Raw genomic sequence first — 23,231 nt, forward strand, 5'->3', positions numbered from 1 at the left:
TGATTTGTAATGGCCGCCCAGCTGTACTCGGCGCTACAATATCACGCACCTCCCTCTGAGCGGGAGATGTAGGTACTGACACGTGAGGCGAGTTAGTCGGCATAACTCTCCCCTCGTTGTTTGGTGAAATTTGTTCAATTTGTACAGATTGATTTTTATTTAAAGTAGCATCAATACAGTTAGTACATAAATTTCTATTGGGCTCCACTTTGGCATTGCAACAAATGACACAGGTATCATCTTCTGAATCAGACATGTTTAACACACTAGCAAATAAACTTGCAACTTGGAAATACAATTCAAATAGAATAATATTAAAATGTACTGTGCCTTTAAGAAGCACAGAAGATCTATGACAGTTAAAAATTAATAAATTGAAACAGTTATAGCCTCAATCCTTGTAAACAACACAACTTTAGCAAAGGTTTAATCCCATTAGCAAAGATAACAATTTCTGAAAGCAGGAAACAAATTACAGAATAAAAGTTTTTATTTCAGTCAAACTATAATTCTCACAGCTCTGCTGAGAGAAATTACCTCCCTCAAAATAAGTTTTGAAGACCCCTGAGCTCTGTAGAGATGAACCAGATCATGCAGGGAATACAATGAGTTGCTGACTGAAATATTTGATGCATAGTAAAAAGCGCCCCTCCCCCACACACACAGCAGTGAGGGAGAACAGAAACTGACAGAAAAAACAGATTTAAGCAACTGCCAAGTGGAAAAATGGTGCCCAAACATTTATTCACTCAGTACCTCAGCAAATGAAAACGATTTTACATTCCAGCAAAAACGTTAAACATAATCTCTAGTTATTAAACAGCTTTATGTCTTTCTTACAGTGTAATTCTAGTGAAGTACCATTCCCCAGAATACTGAAGTGTAAAGTATACATACATGACATTATATCGGTATGGCAGGATTTTCTCATCAATTCCATTGTCAGAAAATAAAAACTGCTACATACCTCTATGCAGATTCATCTGCTCGCTGTCCCCTGATCTGAAGTTTACCTCACTCCTCAGATGGCCGAGAACAGCAATATGATCTTAACTACTCCGGCTAAAATCATAGCAAAACTCTGGTAGATTCTTCCTCAAACTCTGCCAGAGAGGTAATAACACACTCCGGTGCTATTTTAAAATAACAAACTTTTGATTGAAGATATAAAACTAAGTATAATCACCATAGTCCTCTCACACGACCTATCTAGTTGCTGGGTGCAAGAGAATGACTGGGAGTGACGTAGAGGGGAGGAGCTATATGCAGCTCTGCTGGGTGAATCCTCTTGCACTTCCTGTAGGGGAGCAGTTAATATCCCAGAAGTAATGATGACCCGTGGACTGATCACACTTAACAGAAGAAATACAATTTTTGCGATTTAACAATATGTTTTTTTTCTGCATATTTTTATTTCAAATGTTATTATGATTTTTTATTGGTGAAACCTTTTGTAATGTTTGCTTTGCTTTCACATACTTAAAGGGACTGTCTAGTTAAAATTAAACTTTTATGATTCAGATAGGGCATGCAATTTTAAACAACTTTCCAATGTAGTTTTATCATCAAATTTGCCTTGTTCTCTTGGTATTCTTTGTTGAAAGCTAAACCTAGGTAGTCTCATATGCTAATTTCTAAGCCATGGAAGGTCGCCTCTTATCTCAGTGCATTTTGACAGTTTTTTACAGATAGACAGTGATAGTTCATGTGTGCCATATAGATCACATTGTGCTCACTCCCGAGGAGTGATTTATTAGTCAGCACTGATTGGCTAAAATGCAAGTCTGTCAAAAGAACTGAGATAAGGAGACAGTCTGCAGAGGCTTAGATACAAGGTAATCACAGAGGTAAAAAGTGTATTAATATAACAGTGTTGGTTATGCAAAACTGGGGAATTGGTAATAAAGGACTTATTGTCTATCTTTTTAAACAATAAAAATTCTGGTGTGGACTGTCCCTTTAAAAGCAGGGAACACCCATTTGCCAGACAGGCTGTTCTTTTATTAAAAACTGCCTTTAAAGAATTACGACAGGAATTTCATTAACCTGGAGAAATTTAGCTCAGCAGGTCCTAAGTATTGGTCTCACTGTGTATGCAGTGAGAGGTAAGGATGACATTATGTATAAAGAGAGATAAGTTAATAAAGATTGCAGGCTCAGCCCATTTGATTGGGTTGTGGTTTGAATTAGAACAGCTATTTCATATACAAAACATAACCTTAAGGAGAAATATCCCATACAGTTTATACTTTGCTGCTGGTATAACAATTTTACATTTCACTGTTCCTTTAAAAACTCTCTGTGTTCTCTGCGTTGGTTTTTAATCCGAGTACAAACATTTTCCTGCAAACCGATCTCTCTCAACTTGTGCAATATTCTCTTTGGAACTGTTTCAAATGCTTTAGCAAAATCTAACTAGATCAAATCCACTGCAACATCCTGATCTATACATTTATAATGTATAGAATGCAAATAGACTAGCTTGACGCAGTCTGTCCGTCATAAAACCGCCTGTCCTTTGTAACATTGTTGTAAATGCTGCTGTCATATAGCGCTAACCACACGCGTGCACTGCTGAGTTCCTATTAGCTTATCTAGGTTTACTCTTCAAAAACAGAATAAATGCAATTTAATAATCTGGGCAATTTGGAAAGTTGTTTTAAAGGGACAGTCAACACCAGAATTTTTGTTGTTTAAAAAGCCTTTATTACCCATTCCCCAGTTTTGCATAACCAACACTGTTATAGAAATACACTTTTTACCTCTGTGATTACCCTCTAAGCATCTGCAGATTGCCCCTTTATTTTAGTTCTTTTGTCAAACTTGCATTTTAGCCTCACATGCATGAGCTCAATGTTATCTATATGACACACATGAACTAATGCCTAGGTTTAGCTTTCAACTAAGAATACCAAAGGAACAAAGCAAAACTGGTGATAAAAATAAATTGGAAAGTTGTTTAAAATTACATGTCCTATTTGAATCATGAAAGTTTAGTTTGGACTTGACTGGCCCTTTAATTGCACGCTTTATCTGAATTACATACGTCTTGTACGGACTATTATGTACCTTTAAAGGGGCATTTTAGTGCAAAACTTTTCTTTTAGTTTGTAGTTAAGGTGTAAACACCTTGAGATTTGTATATAAAATATTTAGGTATACATAATGCAACTCTGCAATATATTTTCATTTATTTTCCCCCTTTTCATGTAATATAACTCTGACAATTATACAATTTCTAATTCTCAGAACATGAAATGCATCTGCTAACTTCTCAAGGCAAACATTGCTACATATATGTCCCTAATTGTCTTTGATAACAACGGCAAAGCGTTAGTTTATACTAACTTTATGACTGTGGCTATCCTTGTTGTCTGTGGACTAAAGCTCTGATTGGCTCCTCCAAATAAGTCAAATGGTGGGAGGAGTTTGGCCATTGATAAACAATTGCAGTAAAAAGGATTTTGATTTGTGTTAAGAATGTTAAGATTTGGCTGATGATTTTCTACAGCTACATGACAGAAATGACTGCCTTTAACCCCTGCACCAATCAATCACTGTGTAGCATGTGGCAGGGTTAAATATAGTGGAAGAGAGGGAAAGAGAGAGAGAGCGACAGAAAGAGCAAGAGAAAGAGCGAGAGAGAGAAAGAGCGAGAGAGAAAGAGAGAGCGAGCGAAAGAGAGCGAGAGAAAGAAAGAGGAGAGAAAGAGAGAGAAAGCGAGAAAGAGCGAGAGAGAAAAGTGAGAGGGAGAGAGAGAGAGCGAAAGAGAGCGAGAGAAAGAAAGAGGAGAGAAAGAGCGAGAGAGAGCGAGAGAGAGAGAAAAGTGAGAGAGGGAGAGAGATAGAGAGAGCAAGAGAGAGAAAAAGCGAGAGAGAGAGAGCGAGAAAGAGAAAAAAAGAGAGCGAGAGAGAGAAAGCGAGAGAGAGAGAGAGCAAGAGAGAGAAAAGCGAGAGAGGGAGAGAGATAGAGAGAAAGAGCAAGAAAGAGAAAAAGCGAGAGAAAGAGCAAGAGAGAAAAGCGAGAGAGAGAGAAAGAGCGAGAGAGAAAGAAAGAAACAAAAATAAAGAGAGAAAGGAGAGAGAGAGGAGAAAGGAAAGAGAGAGGAGAGAGAAAGAAGAGAGAGAGAGGAAGGAGAGAGACGAGACAGAGAATAGGAAAAGAGGGTAAAGTATATTAAAAAGTGATTACAATATGATATAATAGTGCTTTATGGTGTTTTCCTATTGCACATATATGTGTAACTATGCATTTAATGCACCGATAGGGAGTTAAATGGTTAATACATTGAGTTTATAGAGATAGGCTTGGCCAATGAGGAGCAGTATATGTACATAGCTGCCATTCACTGGCTGTGTCTTGTTCAGAACCAGTTTGGCAGCAAATCTACTGTGAGGATTAAACACTTTGTAGGGATTAAACACAGTTCTATTAAAATGTTCCAATACCTCAGGGCATTTTATCACTTCACTAGTTTGTGACTTTTAAAGGGACACAGTACACTCGGATTTTCTTTACATAAATGTTTTGTAGATGATCCATTTATACAGCCCATCTGGTAGTGTTTTTGTAACAATGTAAAGTTTTGCTTATTATTTAATAACATTGTGCTGATTTTCAGACTCCTAACCAAGCCCCACAGTGTCAGATGTAGACTCGGGTCTACAGATTCTTGCTGCTATTATTTGTGTTATGTTTTTTCATATGCAGGGGGGCTGTGATGTCTGCTCTTTCAGCCCCTTTCAGAGGGTGTCCCAGCCTAACCTCATCAACAGTGCTAAACTGGGAGCGTCTAAGTACGTTTTTAAAAGGTTTTATACTGGATATTTAGATCAGTGTCTGTGCATATTCTTCTTTATAGTAGTGTCTATTACATGCAGTTATATGACAATTGATGTATACTGTCCCTTTAACGAAACACTGTGGATTGTGTGCTAAATTAACGTCAGACAAAGCCACGGCACCGGTTATCTGAGAAACTTTGATACTGATGGCAGATAAAAACTAATAGACCCATCAAGTGTGAGTATTTATTTTGTCTTTCATGTATTTAATTATAGCCTTATTGTAGATTATAACAAAGGAGATAAAAGTAAATGAAACATCACCACTCATATAGATTTACTCAGGATAAACCCTGTAATAGGACACTAACAGAGTGTCTTATATGTGTGTTTATAGATATATATATAGATATATATGTATGTGTGTGAATATGTATGTAGGAATATAAATGTGTGTGTATGTTTTTTTTTTAACCTTAATAAAAGTTTAAATTTGGACTTTTTACATTTTGTCCCTTTAAAGTTTAAAGGGACAGTCTACACCAAAATGTATATTGTTTGAAAAGATAGATAATCCCTTTATTACCCATTCCCCAGTTTTGCATAACCAACACAGTCGGTTATATTAATATACTTTCTTCCTCTGTCATTACCTTGTATCTAAGCATCTGCAGACTGAACCTTTATTTCAGTGTTTTTAACAGACTTGCATTTTAGCCAATCATTGCTAACTTATAAATAACTCCACGGGCGTGAGCACAATGTTATCTATATGGCACGCATGAACTAGCAGTGTCTAGCTGTGAAAACCTGTCAAAATACACTGAGATAAGAGGCAGTCTTCAAGGGCTTAGAAATTAGCATATGAGCCTACCTAGGTTTAGTTTTTAACAAAGAATACCAAAGAACAAAGAAACTTTGATGGTAAAAGTAAACTGGAAAGTTGTTTAAAATTGCAAGTAAATTTAATACAGAATTATACTTTTTTACTTCACTTTTACACAATTTCATAACAGGTGCCAATATTAAAGGCACAGTATACACCAATTTTCATTTAACTGCATGCACTAGACACTACTATAGATAATAATATGCATAGATACTGATATAAAAATCCAGTATAAATAAAAACTCACTTAGGAGCTCCCAGTTTAGCTAGAACACCCACTAAATGTGATTCTATAGCAAAAAAGCAGACCCCCTCCCCTTTCTCTTCATATGAAAAGACCCTTTACACAAACAGGAGCAAGCTGGAGTAGGTATACGTCAGTATTCTCCTAAAACTTAGGGGCTTGGTTTGGAGTCTGAAAATCAGCGCAATGTTATTTAAAAAATAAACAAAACTATACATTTAAAAAAAAAATAAAAAAGCTGTATAGGCTATATAAATAATCTACAAAACATTTATGCAAAAAATAATAATCTAGTGTATAATGTCCCTTTAACTGAGTCGGATATATATATCTGTGTGTGTGTGTAAAGTCTGTATAACAGATGCTCACTGTCATTTTTTAGTGACATTTCATAAAGAGAGGCACAGACACGTCACTATTATAATTTAAACAAAGAAGTGTTACATAATAAAAACAATACAATAAAATATGGGCAAAGAATATAAAAAAAAGGACCAATTAATTGAACGTTTTATTTGCAATAATAAAATATATGAATTTACAGCCTAAAATCATAAAATGTGTTTTGCCTTAAAATGTTTTTTTTCTTTCCTCTGTAAATTTATATCAAGGATAAAAAAATTGTAAGCAAAAAAAAGCATTAAAAAAAATGTATATATAGACATCTGTAAAATATAACACAAGTAAAAACACATTTAAAAGACCTGTTAGTAATCCAAATTGGATAGCTCTAGATCTTTGTGAGGTTTAGCGATAAAAGACACTCCTGTTTGTAATTTGCAGCGAAGCGCGTTACGTCGGTGGTTTAGCAGACTGTTCAGGGATCTCCCATAATACAGCAGGTGCTGAAGATCCATGCATTCACTCATTTTTCAGACTGTGGCTTTAAAACCAGATTAATAAACAGATAACGGAAAGATCTGTCTGGCACTGTCTTCAAGAAAATGGGTACCTTCCCAATCTTGCAATCAAAAGGTGTAGTCCATGAATACGTCTTTTATCCCATTCCTGTTAGAATTTATTTTTGGAAAAAGTGGAATTACACGAAATGCGTGGGCAGAGAATAAAATAATCCACTTTCAAAAGAAGGCAGAACATGGTAAAATGCCGGCCACTTGCCTTGAAGTTGTTAAACCTCTTATGGTTGCCTCTCTGTTCCTAAAAATTTCCATTCCCCATCTAGTCTGACATTTCTAACTTAACCAGCTCACTCTTATGCTTTCTATATCAGTCAATTCTTTCTTATACACTCTCTTTTTATCTATTTCCCTACCCCCTTTATATTGTTTTCTTCCTTGCATTTTTTCCATTCTGATTTTACTCATGGGATTCCCTGTCTAATCCCCCCTCATTCTTTTTTCCATAATTCTCCCCTCCCGTTCTCCTCCTCGCGTGAAAAGAGCAGAAACTTCTTCTCCAGCTGAGAACTTAAGTAAGTGTAGTCCTGCACGTCAAGTCGGTGAACCAGGGAGAGGTAAAGTGTAAGAAACGAGGAGAGGAGCAGGCGGTCAGGAGAGAGAGCGGGCACTGCCCACATGATCACCAGGAGCTCCAGATAAATGGGGTGTCTGAGATGAGCGTAGAGACGGGCAACACGAGGAGCTTTATGAGAGAGTGGGTCACCCATCCCAAAGCAGTGATAATAAACCTAAGAGGCAGAAGAAAGGAAAAGGATAAATACAAAATGAGATTATCAATATGAAGTCAATAAAAGGACTACAAGGTACCTCTAGAGAGTGTCATGTAAAACATATAAACTATAACCAAACTCTAATTATGGGTATTCTGCTGAAATGTCCACATCTAGAACTACAGAAGACATTAAAAGAAATTTGTTTTATTAAAGGGACAACGTACTGTAAAGTATAAAATGTATGATATTGTTCCTTTATGTTTATTTTGTTTTTAAAATAGCTGGTTTTGTTATTTTACACCACAACACCAGACAATGGGTTAAGCTTACAGGGAAATCAGAGTATCTCATGTTATCACTTTCTGTACACACACATGCTTCCTTATATTATTTCTGAATGTATACCAAAGTCTATTACTTAGGCCCTGAAATTCAAAACATTGCCACACCCACAAGAAATTGCTTTTTTGGACTTGCCAATCTCACAGTCTGTGGGTCTGGCGATATATATTAAAAAAAAAAGTGGGCTCAACCTTTCTGTGCCGATAAGTGGCAATGTGTCTCACACATAATAAAGGATCACGGCTCCAGTAAAAGCCTGCCCACATCGCCAATTAGCCACCATGTTGGCGGAGGGGGGCTGTCTTCAACGTGTGTTCACACAAAATAGATTGTGCGTTCTCAAAAACAAAAAATGGTTTCCGTGAAGTAACACGTCAAAATATGCATAAGCAAATTCTGTATCTCTGTATATTCAAAAGATTTCTCAATGGAAATTCTCAACATTTAAAAACAGGTGAGACTTGGCTGAAAAAGTGCATTCCCTCACAGCAATGTATATTTGTAATATCTGTGATCGACTTTGTTGATAACAATAATACAAAATAAGACATCTTCCTATTTTTTTTAGAAAGACGTTTTCGTGCCATATTAGTATTTCATTTAGCGCTGTGGAATCTGTTGGCGCTCTACAAATAACTGATAATAATAGAAGACAGTAGCTGTGACTTTTTGTGGTTTTATTTATGTACTAGTCCTAAAGCCCATGTACACGGGCCATTTTTTGTAGTACAGCGGTCCCACCCCTTGGTCTCTCTCTTCCCCCTCTCTTTTGCTCTCTCCCCCCCCTCTCTTTTGCTTTCTCTCCCCCCTCTCTTTTGCTCTCTCTCTCCCCTCTCTTTTGCTCTCTCTCTCCCCTCTCTTTTGCTTTCTCTCCCCCCCCTCTTTTGCTCTCTCTCTCCCCCTCTCTTTTGCCCTCAATCTCTCCCCTCTCTTTTGCACTCTCTTGCTCTCTCTCCCCTCTTTCTCTCTCCCCCTCTCTTTCTCTCTCCCCCTCTCTTTTGCTCTCTTTCCCCCCTCTCTTTTGCTCCCCCTCTTTTGCTCTCTCCCCCTCTCTTTTGCTCTCTCCCCCCTCTCTCTTTTGCTCTCTCCCCCCTCTCTCTTTTGCTCTCTCCCCCCTCTCTCTTTTGCTCTCTCTTTTGCTCCCCCCCCTCTCTTTTGCTCTCTCCCCCCTCTCTCTTTTGCTCTCTCCTCCCTCTCTCTTTTGCTCTCTCCTCCCTCTCTCTTTTGCTCTCTCCTCCCTCTCTTTTGCTCTCTCCTCCCTCTCTTTTGCTCTCTCCTCCCTCTCTTTTGTTCTCTCCTCCCTCTCTTTATCTCTCTCTCACCCCTCTATTTTGCTCTCTCTCTCCCCCTTTTGTGCACTCTCAGGCCGACCACGCCCGCTCCAGGACCGGCCATGCCCCCATCAGGACACCCCCATCGACCATGCCCACGCCTCTTGCAACGGCTGCTTAACCTGCTCTGTTGAGCTGAGTGTCTGATGTTGATCCTAAAGGCCAGGTATGTTTGTCCTTGCGCAGTCTCTATTGCACATGGCTGCATCTGACAAACATAACTGGCCTTTTATTATATAGGATTGCCGATATAAGTTCTCACTATTCTGAATGTGTTCTGTAAAAACACGCCAAAGGCAAAGTACACGATTCTTTCAATCACAAGACTTTACATACATACTTTAACATTATACAATAAAAATGACACATTGCATATAGATGTATAATGTACTCACAATTACCCCCGCTCCTATAGGTGTATTATTGATGTCCATAATTCCACTATTGTATTGTAAGAAAAGGGGTTGTGTTTCTGTGACACATGTAAATTGTATTGTTATACAACACTGTGTAAAGGGGTCAACTTGTTTAGGAAAAGCAAGCAAATAAATAATGAAAGTGCATTCAAAAGTTTTTTTTTTTAATTATGCGGAGCACTATTGCAAGCGCGAGGAGCGTAAACGTGATTGCGATGTTCTTTACGCTCAGATCCATAATACATATTCAAGTTACTAAGTTACTTTACGCTCCCCATATTGAGCGGTAATGTGCACTGGTATTACAAGTTGAAAGTAAATCGCTCAAACTTTTTACGCGACCTTGAAGGCCGTGTAAAGAGTTTGTCCGGAGGAAACAGTTGCACTAAACTACATTATTAACCCCTAAACCACCACATAGCCCTGGAGGAAATGGAACAAAGTGCAATTTTCAGCAAGCAAAATAAACAACTGTATATTATGTTTTATTTTCCTTAGTGAAACCTTTTATAGAGCATTCAATTTGTAGGTTAATGACATAGTAGCAGTTAATAGTTGCAGTACATGGCTGAGCCTTTTCACTTATTTTTCGCTTCCTGACTAATTTAAGCAGCTTTCTAATTTACTCCTGTTATCAATTTTTCTTTGTTCTCATTAAATTTATTTAAAAATCAGGAATGTAAAGCTTAGGAGCTGGTCCATTTTAGGTTCAGCACCCTGGATAGCGATTGCTCATTGGTGGCTACATTTAGCTACCAATTAGCAAGCATAACCCAGGTTCTGAACCAAAAACGGGCCAGCTCCTAAGCTTTACAGTCCTGCTTTTTAAATAAATATATGAACAAAGAAAAATTGATAACAGGAGTAAATTAGAAAGTTGCTAAAAATTGCTGCTCTATCAGAATCATGAAAGAAACAAAATGGGTTTAGTGTCCCTTTAACTACTGCAGCGCTACACCAACATTTGGTGACCTATTAGTCATACAGAAATATCGGTGTTGACATTTCCGTGGTTACATTTTAGAATCGGATATTTGTACAACACGGATAAGATTTTCCACGTCTCGGGTTCTCACCTGCTTGATACCCATAAGCTCTGCGTAGTCGAAGATGAGCAGGACACTAAATATCAGCAGCCAGGATACAGTGTGCAGGAGGGCGCAAATCAGAGGGAGCCACAGGTTCCACTGGTCAGAAGACGCACTCCATAGATAGGGGCCACGGTGGCACTGCTGCCAGTAATACATAAGCGCCTAGAGGGAGCACAGTGTTAGCTCTGAACAAGGAACATCTTCAATTAATCACTAAATAAATGTGATATCCGGCGCTAGATATTAAACTAGCGGACAACTATATCTAATCACTGTTAGGGCTCGATTTATCAAGCTACGGAAGACAGGGGCGTACATCTGGCGGACTGAATTCCATTGGCAGAATTCAGCACTGCAAAAGAACGCTATTTTGCACTCTTGTGCAACGCTGCCCACTGTTCACGTGCGGGCAGGAGCTGTCAATCTCCCCGGTCGGACGAGACAGGGGAGATTAAAATTCTCTACCGAAGAGGTGGAGAAGAGTTAGGGAAGCAGCGTTCTGATGACCGATGCTTAAAAGGGACACCGAACCCACATTTTTTCTTTTGTGATTCAGATAGAGCATGAAATTTTAAGAAACTTTCTAATTTCCTCCTATTATCAATTTTTCTTGGTTCTCTTGCTATCTTTATTGGAAAAAGAAGGCATCTAAGCTTTTTTTGGTTCAGCCCTCTGGACAGCACTTTTTTATTGGTGGATGAATGTATCCACCAATCAGCAAGAACATCCCAGGTTGTTCACCAAAAATGGGCCGGCATCTAAACTTGCATCTCAAATAAAGATACTAAGAGAATGAAGAACATTTGATAATAGGAGTAAATTAGAAATTTGCCTAAAAGCATAATTTATGCTTACCTGATAAATTCCTTTCTTCTGTAGTGTGATCAGTCCACGGGTCATCATTACTTCTGGGATATTACTCCTCCCCAACAGGAAGTGCAAGAGGATTCACCCAGCAGAGCTGCATATAGCTCCTCCCCTCTACGTCACTCCCAGTCATTCGACCAAGGACCAACGAGAAAGGAAAAGCCAAGGGTGAAGTGGTGACTGGAGTATAAATTAAAAAATATTTACCTGCCTTAAAAACAGGGCGGGCCGTGGACTGATCACACTACAGAAGAAAGGAATTTATCAGGTAAGCATAAATTATGTTTTCTTCTGTTAAGTGTGATCAGTCCACGGGTCATCATTACTTCTGGGATACCAATACCAAAGCAAAAGTACACGGATGACGGGAGGGATAGGCAGGCTCTTTATACAGAAGGAACCACTGCCTGAAGAACCTTTCTCCCAAAAATAGCCTCTGATGAAGCAAAAGTGTCAAATTTGTAAAATTTGGAAAAAGTATGAAGCGAAGACCAAGTTGCAGCCTTGCAAATCTGTTCAACAGAGGCCTCATTCTTGAAGGCCCAAGTGGAAGCCACAGCTCTAGTAGAATGAGCTGTAATTCTTTCAGGAGGCTGCTGTCCAGCAGTCTCATAAGCTAAACGAATTATGCTACGAAGCCAAAAAGAAAGAGAGGTAGCGGAAGCTTTTTGACCTCTCCTCTGCCCAGAGTAAATGACAAACAGAGAAGACGTTTGTCGAAATTCCTTAGTTGCCTGTAAGTAAAATTTTAGAGCACGGACTACATCCAGGTTGTGCAGTAGACGTTCCTTCTTTGAAGAAGGATTTGGGCATAAAGAAGGAACAACAATCTCTTGATTGATATTCCTGTTAGTAACTACCTTAGGTAAGAACCCAGGTTTAGTACGCAGGACTACCTTATCCGAATGAAAAATCAAATAAGGAGAATCACAATGTAAGGCTGATAATTCAGAGACTCTTCGAGCCGAGGAAATAGCCATTAAAAATAGAACTTTCCAAGATAACAACTTTATATCAATGGAATGAAGGGGTTCAAACGGAACGCCCTGTAAAACATTAAGAACAAGGTTTAAACTCCATGGTGGAGCAACAGTTTTAAACACAGGCTTAATCCTGGCCAAAGCCTGACAAAAAGCCTGGACGTCAGGAACTTCTGACAGACGTTTGTGTAACAGAATGGACAGAGCTGAGATCTGTCCCTTTAATGAACTAGCAGATAAACCCTTTTCTAAACCTTCTTGTAGAAAAGACAATATCCTAGGAATCCTAACCTTACTCCAAGAGTAACCTTTGGATTCACACCAATATAGGTATTTACGCCATATCTTATGGTAAATCTTTCTGGTAACAGGTTTCCTAGCCTGTATTAAGGTATCAATAACTGACTCAGAAAACCCACGTCTTGATAAAATCAAGCGTTCAATTTCCAAGCAGTCAGCTTCAGAGAAGTTAGATTTTGATGTTTGAAGGGACCCTGTATCAGAAGGTCCTGTTTCAGAGGTAGAGACCAAGGTGGACAGGATGACATGTCCACCAGGTCTGCATACCAAGTCCTGCGTGGCCACGCAGGTGCTATTAGAATCACTGATGCTCTCTCTTGTTTGATTCTGGCAATCAATCGAGGAAGCAACGGGAAGGGTGGAAACACGTAAGCCATCCTGAAGTCCCAAGGTGCTGTCAGAGCATCTATCAGGACTGCTCCTGGATCCCTGGATCTGGACCCGTAACGAGGAAGCTTGGCGTTCTGTCGAGACGCCATGAGATCTATCTCTGGTTTGCCCCAACGTCGAAGTATTTGGGCAAAGACCTCCGGATGAAGTTCCCACTCCCCCGGATGAAAAGTCTGACGACTTAAGAAATCCGCCTCCCAGTTCTCCACTCCCGGGATGTGGATTGCTAACAGGTGGCAAGAGTGAGACTCTGCCCAGCGAATTATCTTTGATACTTCCATCATAGCTAGGGAGCTTCTTGTCCCTCCCTGATGGTTGATGTAAGCTACAGTCGTGATGTTGTCCGACTGAAACCTGATGAACCCCCGAGTTGTCAACTGGGGCCAAGCCAGGAGGGCATTGAGAACTGCTCTCAATTCCAGAATGTTTATTGGCAGGAGACTCTCCTCCTGACTCCATTGTCCCTGAGCCTTCAGAGAATTTCAGACGGCACCCCAACCTAGAAGGCTGGCGTCTGTTGTTACAATTGTCCAGTCTGGTCTGCTGAATGGCATCCCCCTGGACAGATGTGGCCGAGAAAGCCACCATAGAAGAGAATTTCTGGTCTCTTGATCCAGATTCAGAGAAGGGGATAAGTCTGAGTAATCCCCATTCCACTGACTTAGCATGCACAGTTGCAGTGGTCTGAGGTGTAAGCGTGCAAAGGGTACTATGTCCATTGCCGCTACCATTAAGCCGATTACCTCCATGCATTGAGCCACTGACGGGTGTTGAATGGAATGAAGGGTGCGGCAAGCACTTTGAAGTCTTGTTAGCCTGTCCTTTGTCAGGTAAATCTTCATTTCTACAGAATCGATAAGAGTCCCCAGGAAGGGAACTCTTGTGAGTGGAACGAGTGAACTTTTCTTTTCGTTCACCTTCCATCCATGTGACCTTAGAAATGCCAGCACTAACTCTGTATGAGACTTGGCAGTTTGAAAGCTTGAAGCTTGTATCAGAATGTCGTCTAGGTATGGAGCTACCGAGATTCCCCGCGGTCTTAGTACCGCCAGAAGAGCACCCAGAACCTTTGTGAAGATTCTTGGAGCTGTAGCCAATCCGAATGGAAGAGCCACAAACTGGTAATGCCTGTCTAGGAAGGCAAACCTTAGGTACCGATAATGATCTTTGTGAATCGGTATGTGAAGGTAAGCATCTTTTAAATCTACAGTGGTCATGTACTGACCCTCTTGGATCATAGGTAAAATTGTCCGAATAGTCTCCATCTTGAACGATGGAACTCTTAGGAATTTGTTTAGGATCTTTAAGTCCAGGATTGGTCTGAAAGTTCCCTCTTTTTTGGGAACCACAAACAGATTTGAGTAAAACCCCTGTCCCTGTTCCGATCGTGGAACTGGATGGATTACTCCCATTAACAAGAGCTCTTGTACGCAGCATAGAAACGCCTCTTTCTTTGTCTGGATTGTTGACAATCTTGACAGATGAAATCTCTCTCTTGGAGGAGAGTATTTGAAGTCCAGAAGGTATCCCTGAGATATTATCTCTAGCGCCCAGGGATCCTGAACATCTCTTGCCCAAGCCTGGGCGAAGAGAGAAAGTCTGCCCCCCACTAGATCCGATCCCGGATCGGGGGCCCTCAATTCATGCTGTTTTAGGGGCAGCAGCAGGTTTCCTAGTCTGCTTGCCCTTGTTCCAGGACTGGTTAGGTTTCCAGCCTTGTCTGTAGCGAGCAACAGCTCCTTCCTGTTTTGGTGCAGAGGAAGTTGATGCTGCTCCTGCTTTGAAATTACGAAAGGAACGAAAATTAGACTGTCTAGTCTTGGCTTTGTCCTGAGGCAGGGCATGGCCTTTACCTCCTGTAATGTCAGCGATAATCTCTTTCAACCCGGGCCCGAATAAGGTCTGCCCTTTGAAAGGTATATTAAGCAATTTAGACTTAGAAGTAACATCAGCTGACCAGGATTTTAGCCACAGCGCCCTGCGTGCCTGAATGGCGAATCCTGAATTCTTCGCCGTAAGTTTAGTAAGATGTACTACGGCCTCCGAAATGAATGAATTAGCTAGTTTAAGGACTCTAAGCCTGTCCGTAATGTCGTCCAGAGTAGCTGAACCAATGTTCTCTTCCAGAGACTCAATCCAGAATGCCGCTGCAGCCGTGATCGGCGCAATGCATGCAAGGGGTTGGAATATAAAACCTTGTTGAACAAACATTTTCTTAAGGTAACCCTCTAACTTTTTATCCATTGGATCTGAAAAAGCACAGCTATCCTCCACCGGGATAGTGGTACGCTTAGCTAAGGTAGAAACTGCTCCCTCCACCTTAGGGACCGTTTGCCATAAGTCCCTTGTGGTGGCGTCTATTGGAAACATTTTTCTAAATATCGGAGGGGGTGAGAACGGCACACCGGGTCTATCCCACTCCTTAGTAACAATTTCAGTAAGTCTCTTAGGTATAGGAAAAACCTCAATACTCGTCGGTACCGCAAAATATTTATCCAACCTACACATTTTCTCTGGTATTGCAACTGTGTTACAACCATTCAGAGCCGCTAACACCTCCCCTAGTAATACACGGAGGTTTTCCAGTTTAAATTTAAAATTTGAAATATCTGAATCCAGTCTGTTTGGATCAGAACCGTCACCCACAGAATGAAGTTCTCCGTCCTCATGTTCTGCCACCTGTGACGCAGTGTCTGACATGGCCCTAATATTATCAGCGCACTCTGTTCTCACCCCAGAGTGATCACGCTTACCTCTTAGTTCTGGTAATTTAGCCAAAACCTCAGTCATAACAGTAGCCATATCCTGTAATGTGATTTGTAATGGCCGCCCAGATGTACTCGGCGCTACAATATCACGCACCTCCCTCTGAGCGGGAGATGTAGGTACTGACACGTGAGGCGAGTTAGTCGGCATAACTCTCCCCTCGTTGTTTGGTGAAATTTGTTCAATTTGTACAGATTTACTTTTATTTAAAGTAGCATCAATACAGTTAGTACATAAATTTCTATTGGGCTCCACTTTGGCATTGCAACAAATGACACAGGTATCATCCTCTGAATCAGACATGTTTAACACACTAGCAAATAAACTTGCAACTTGGAAATACAATTCAATTAGAATAATATTAAAACGTACTGTGCCTTTAAGAAGCACAGAAGATCTATGACAGTTGAAAATTAATAAATTGAAACAGTTATAGCCTCAATCCTTGTAAACAACACAACTTTAGCAAAGGTTTAATCCCATTAGCAAAGATAACAAATTCTGAAAGCAGGAAACAAATTACAGAATAAACGTTTTTTATCTCAGTCAAACTATAATTCTCACAGCTCTGCTGAGAGAAATTACCTCCCTCAAAATAAGTTTTGAAGACCCCTGAGCTCTGTAGAGATGAACCGGATCATGCAGGGAATACAATGAGTTGCTGACTGAAATATTTGATGCGTAGTAAAAGCGCCAAAAAACGGCCCCTCCCCCTCACACACAGCAGTGAGGGAGAACAGAAACTGTCAGAAAACAGATTAAGCAACTGCCAAGTGGAAAAATAGTGCCCAAACATTTATTCACTCAGTACCTCAGCAAATGAAAACGATTTTACATTCCAGCAAAAACGTTAAACATAATCTCTAGTTATTAAACAGCTTTATGTATTTCTTACAGTGTAATTCTAGTGAAGTACCATTCCCCAGAATACTGAAGTGTAAAGTATACATACATGACATTATATCGGTATGGCAGGATTTTCTCATCAATTCCATTGTCAGAAAATAAAAACTGCTACATACCTCTATGCAGATTCATCTGCCCGTTGTCCCCTGATCTGAAGTTTACCTCTCCTCAGATGGCCGAGAAACAGCAATATGATCTTAACTACTCCGGCTAAAATCATAACAAAAACTCTGGTAGATTCTTCCTCAAACTCTGCCAGAGAGATAATAACACACTCCGGTGCTATTTTAAAATAACAAACTTTTGATTGAAGATATAAAACTAAGTATAATCACCATAGTCCTCTCACACATCCTATCTAGTCGTTGGGTGCAAGAGAATGACTGGGAGTGACGTAGAGGGGAGGAGCTATATGCAGCTCTGCTGGGTGAATCCTCTTGCACTTCCTGTTGGGGAGGAGTAATATCCCAGAAGTAATGATGACCCGTGGACTGATCACACTTAACAGAAGAAATATCATGCTCAATCTAAATCACAAAAGAAAACATTTGGGTTCAGTGTCCCTTTCATAAATACGGACTGCAGGTTCTCTTGTGAGAACCGGCAGTCGAAGGAAGGAGAAGGCAGGCGAAAGCTTTGATAAATCGACCCCTAAATATTTAAGCCGTTGTCAAGATTGAATTCAATTCTTTAACTACTGAAAATCTATGATGTATTCAGACAACAATGAAATATATTCCTACATTTAAAAGGGACAACATTCTCAGATATTTTATCTGTTCCATTTAAAAAAATAAAAAATATGTGCTTAATAAACCAACTTTTAGTGCAAGATTAAAGGTTCAAACAACTTTCTAATTTACTTCTATTATTAAAATTTTCTTTGTTCTCTTGGTATTTTTTGTTGAAAAGCAGGGACGTAAGCTTAGGAGCCTGCCTATTTCTGGAGCACTATATGGCAGCAGTTTTGCAAGAATGTTACACATTTGCAAGAGCACTAGGAGGGCAGCACTATTTCCTGTCATGAAGTACTAATGTTATACATTAGAAAGAGCACTAGATGGCAGCACTATTTCCTGTCATGTAGTACAAATGTTATACATTAGCAAGAGCACTAGAGGGCAGCACTATTTCCTGTCATGTAGTGCTAATGTTATACATTAGTAAGAGCACTAGAGGGCAGCACTATTTCCTGTCATGTAGTACAAATGTTATACATTAGCAAGAGCACTAGATGGCAGCACTATTTCCCATCATGTAGTACTAATGTTATACATTAGAAAGAGCACTAGATGGCAGCACTATTTCCCATCATGTAGTACTAATGTTATACATTAGAAAGAGCACTAGATGGCAGCACTATTTCCCGTCATGTAGTACTAATGTTATACATTAGCAAGAGCACTAGATGGCAGCACTATTTCCTGTCATGTAGTACTAATGTTATACATTAGCAAGAGCACTAGATGGCAGCACTATTTCCTGTCATGTAGTGCTAACGTTATACATTAGCAAGAGCACTAGAGGGCAGCACTATTTCCTGTCATGTAGTACTAATGTTACACATTAGCAAGAGCACTAGATGGCAGCACTATTTCCTGTCATGTATTACTAATGTTATACATTAGCAAGAGCACTAGATGGCAGCACTATTTCCTGTCATGTATTACTATTGTTATACATTAGCAAGAGCACTAGATGGCAGCACTATTTCCTGTCATGTAGTACTAATGTTATACATTAGCAAGAGCACTAGACGGCAGCACTATTTCCTGTCATGTAGTACTAATGTTATACATTAGCATAAGCACTAGATGGCATCACTATTTCCTGTCATGTAGTACTAATGTTATACATTAGCCAGAGCACTAGATGGCAGCACTATTTCCTGTCATGTAGTACTAAGGTTATACATTAGCAAGAGCCCTAGATGGCAGTACTATTTCCTGTTATGTAGTACTAATGTTATACATTAGCAAGAGCACTAGATGGCAGCACTATTTCCTGTCATGTAGTACTAATGTTATACATTAGCAAGAGCAATAGATGGCAGCACTATTTCCTGTCATGTAGTACTAATGTTATACATTAGCAAGAACACTAGATGGCAGCACTATTTCCTGTCATGTAGTGCTAATGTTATACATTAGCAAGAGCACTAGAGGACAGCACTATTTCCTGTCATGTAGTACTAATGTTATACATTAGCAAGAGCACTAGAGGGCAGCACTATTTCCTGTCATGTAGTACTAATGTTATACATTAGCATAAGCACTAGATGGCATCACTATTTCCTGTCATGTAGTACTAATGTTATACATTAGCAAGAGCACTAGATGGCAGCACTATTTCCTGTCATGTAGTACTAATGTTATACATTAGCAAGAGCACTAGATGGCAGCACTATTTCCTGTCATGTAGTACTAATGTTATACATTAGCAAGAGCACTAGATGGCAGCACTATTTCCTGTCATGTAGTACTAATGTTATACATTAGCAAGAGCACTAGATGGCAGCACTATTTCCTGTCATGTAGTACTAATGTTATACATTAGCAAGAACACTAGATGGCAGCACTATTTCCTGTCATGTAGTGCTAATGTTATACATTAGCAAGAGCACTAGAGGGCAGCACTAGTTCCTGTCATGTAGTACTAATGTTATACATTAGCAAGCAGCACTATTTCCTGTCATGTAGTACTGTTATACATTAGCAAGAGCACTAGATGGCAACACTATTTCCTGTCATGTAGTACTGTTATACAATAGCAAGAGCACTAGAGGGCAGCACTATTTCCTGTCATATAGTACTGTTATACATTAGGAAGAGCACTAGAGGGCTGCACTATTTACTGTCATGTAGTGCTAATGTTATACATTAGCAAGAGCACTAGATGTCAGCACTATTTCCTGTCATGTAGTACTAATGTTATACATTAGCAAGAACACTAGATGGCAGCACTATTTCCTGTCATGTAGTACTAATGTTTTACATTATCAGGAGCACTAGATGGCAGCACTATTTCCTGTCATGTAGTGCTAATGTTACACATTAGCAAGAGCACTAGAGGGCAGCACTATTTCCTGTCATGTAGTACTAATGTTATACATTAGCAAGAGCACTAGATGGCAGCACTATTTCCTGTCATGTAGTACTAATGTTATACATTAGCAAGAACACTAGATGGCAGCACTATTTCCTGTCATGTAGTACTAATGTTTTACATTATCAGGAGCACTAGATGGCAGCACTATTTCCTGTCATGTAGTGCTAATGCTACACATTAGCAAGAGCACTAGAGGGCAGCACTATTTCCTGTCATGTAGTACTAACGTTACACATTAGCAAGAGCACTAGATGGCAGCACTATTTCCTGTCATGTAGTACTAATGTTATACATTAGCAAGAGCACTAGAGGGCAGCACTATTTCCTGTCATGTAGTACTAATGTTACACATTAGCAAGAACATTAGATGGCAGCACTATTTCCTGTCATGTAGTACTAATGTTATACATTAGCAAGAGCACTAGAGGGCAGCACTATTTCCTGTCATGTAGTACGAATGTTATACATTAGCAAGAGCACTAGACGGCAGCACTATTTCCTGTCATGTAGTACTAATGTTATACATTAGCAAGAGCACTAGATGGCAGCACTATTTCCTGTCATGTAGTACTAATGTTATACATTAGCAAGAGCACTAGATGGCAGCACTATTTCCTGTCATGTAGTACTATTGTTATACATTAGCAAGAGCACTATATAGCAGCACTATTTCCTGTCATGTAGTACTAATGTTATACATTAGCAAGAGCACTAGATGGCAGCACTATTTCCTGTCATGTAGTACTAATGTTATATATTAACAAGAGCACTAGATGGGAGCACTATTTCCTGTCATGTAGTACTAATGTTATACATTAGCAAGAGCACTAGATGGCAGCACTATTTCCTGTCATGTAGTACTATTGTTATACATTAGCAAGAGCACTATATAGCAGCACTATTTCCTACCATGTAGTGCACCAGAAGCTACCTAGGTATCTCTAACACAGAATATCATGGGAATTAAGCAAATTTGATAATACAAGTAAAGTGGAAACTTAATTGTAAGTTCTGCCTTATTCTCAAAATAAATTTTCATTTCGCTTTATTGTGGGCGGGTGAGTACCAGGATTTAGCTGTACATAGTCACGACTTAAACACATTTTTTCATGGAAAATAATAAAATATTTATGAAAATCAATTATATGTGTATTAAAGGGACATAAAACCAATGTTTGTCTGACTCATGAAAGAAGAAACAGTATGTGATTTTAAACAACTTTCCAATTTACTTCTATTATCTAACTTGTTTTGTTCTCTTGATATTATTTATTGAAAGAGATACCTAGGTAGACTCGGGAGCTGCTGATTGGTGGCTGTATATCTATGTCTCATGTTATTGGCTCTCCCAATGCATCCAGCTAGCTCCCAGTAGTGCAAACAAAGACTACCAAGAGAATGAAGCAAATTAGATAATAGAAGTAAATTGGAAATTTGTTTAAAATTGCATTCGCTCTCTCAATCATGAAAGAAAAAATGTGTGGTTCATGTCCCTTTAAACTGCTGTTTTTTCAGATAAATGATACATTTTTTTAGAATTTAAGCTTCCAAAATTTTAATAAGCCAAGGTGACAGCATCGTCATTATAACACACAAACGTACTTGACGTTAGATTTGTTTTCCCCCAGAAAAAAATAAAGAAAAATAATTTGTGAAGTTTGAAATATGATAATTGTATTCTAATGACAGTCTTTGCTGTCACGTACATGAGAACTAACCACATGTATTGTAATTATGGTTATTAAATAAGACTCTTGTGTTGTCCTGTATCTAATTCTACGTATAGTAACCACAGCATCCTGTACGTGATGTGCAAACCGTCCCTGGTTTAAAACACTTAAAGGACCAGTCAACACAGTAGATTTGCATAATCAAAAAATGCAAGATAACAAGACAATGCAATAGCACTTAGTGTGAACTTCAAATGAGTTGTAGATTTTTTTTCTGACAATTTTAAAAGTTATGCCTTTTTCCACTCCCCCTGTACCATGTGACAGCCATCAGCCAATCACAAATGCATACATGTACCATGTGACTGTCATCCGCCAATCACAAATGCATACACATTTATTCTTGCACATGCTCAGTAGGAGCTGGTGACTCAAACAGATTAAATATAAAAAGACTGTGCACATTTAGTTAATGGAAGTAAATTGGAAAGTTGTTTAAAATTGCTGCTCAATCTGAATAATGAAAGTTTAATTTTGATTGAGTGTCCCTTTAAAAGAGAGAAGCGCTCAACCTGGGAACGAACAATAGCTTGTTCTATGGCTAGTTACCACCCAAGGAGCAGCCTCTTTTTGCTCAACATGTGCCTTTCACAGAGCAGAACTTTCCTGTAGCATATCATTCTGATCCTGACTTCACAGTACAGTCCAGCCCCGAAATACCAGGCAATCCCTCTCTGAACGAGAGAAACAGCAAAACCCCAGACGCACGTTTCGACCTAGTGTGGGCCTCGTTAGTGAGGTACAGCCATATCCCTCTAGGCACACTGAGCAACGGGTCCACATCTGGATTCCCGCATCACACTTAGGGAGACTTCCCTCAGGCTCATAATTTGCATACATAAAAAGAGAAGCGCTATAACCCTCACTATGTAATACAGGACACAGTGCGTACAAAGGCTGTATCTGCTTCATAACGATATTCTTGTCTGTTTCCTTAGACCACTGGTTTCCAAACCTGCCCTCAGACCTCCCCAACAGGTCAGGTTTTCAGGATTACCTTGGATGAGAGCAGGTTAATAACTATGTTTACTTATCAGCTGATTATTTCACCTGTGCTCTAGTTCAGATATCCTCAAAATATGGCCTGTTAGGGAGGACTGAGGGCAGGTTAGTAAACTTAGACTGATAAAGTGTATTTGAGTTGTGAGCCAGTCAGTAAGGTAAAGGGACGAAAAAGCGCAAAAAGGAAATGCTGTAATGTGTTAGCAACAATAAAATGTGCAAATGCGTTAAACACATAGTTAACGTCAGCTTCAGAGCAGCAATGCACTACAGGAAGCTAACTACTGATTAGTGGCTATGTGCATATGCCTCTTGTCATTTGCTCACCAGGTGTGTTCAGCTAGCTCCAAAGTAGTGCATTGCTGCTCCGGAACTGATGCAATAATAAAATGCTCTGACACATAAAATTTTCTCTTTGTACTTGTATGTCCCTTTAAGTATCATTTCCAGCA

At 39.5% G+C, this 23,231-nt stretch overlaps 1 protein-coding gene across 2 annotated transcripts in view; it reads right to left on the minus strand.

Moving 5' to 3' along the window:
• Positions 1–6,409: 6,409 nt before the first annotated feature.
• Positions 6,410–23,231, minus strand: part of NRM (nurim) — a 33,172-nt gene continuing 16,350 nt past the window's right edge. The window contains exons 3-4 of one of the 2 annotated variants that reach the window (XM_053722055.1): positions 10,716–10,892; positions 6,410–7,565 (exon numbers count right to left, since the gene is read on the minus strand). In XM_053722055.1, coding sequence (XP_053578030.1) covers positions 7,266–7,565; positions 10,716–10,892 — 477 coding nt within the window. In that variant the 3' untranslated portion in view covers positions 6,410–7,265. The remainder of the gene's footprint in view (positions 7,566–10,715; positions 10,893–23,231) is intronic. The other variant, XM_053722056.1, reaches the window with a different exon arrangement.

This window comes from Bombina bombina, chromosome 7 (genome assembly GCF_027579735.1).
Source record: "Bombina bombina isolate aBomBom1 chromosome 7, aBomBom1.pri, whole genome shotgun sequence".
NCBI lineage: Eukaryota > Metazoa > Chordata > Amphibia > Anura > Bombinatoridae > Bombina > Bombina bombina.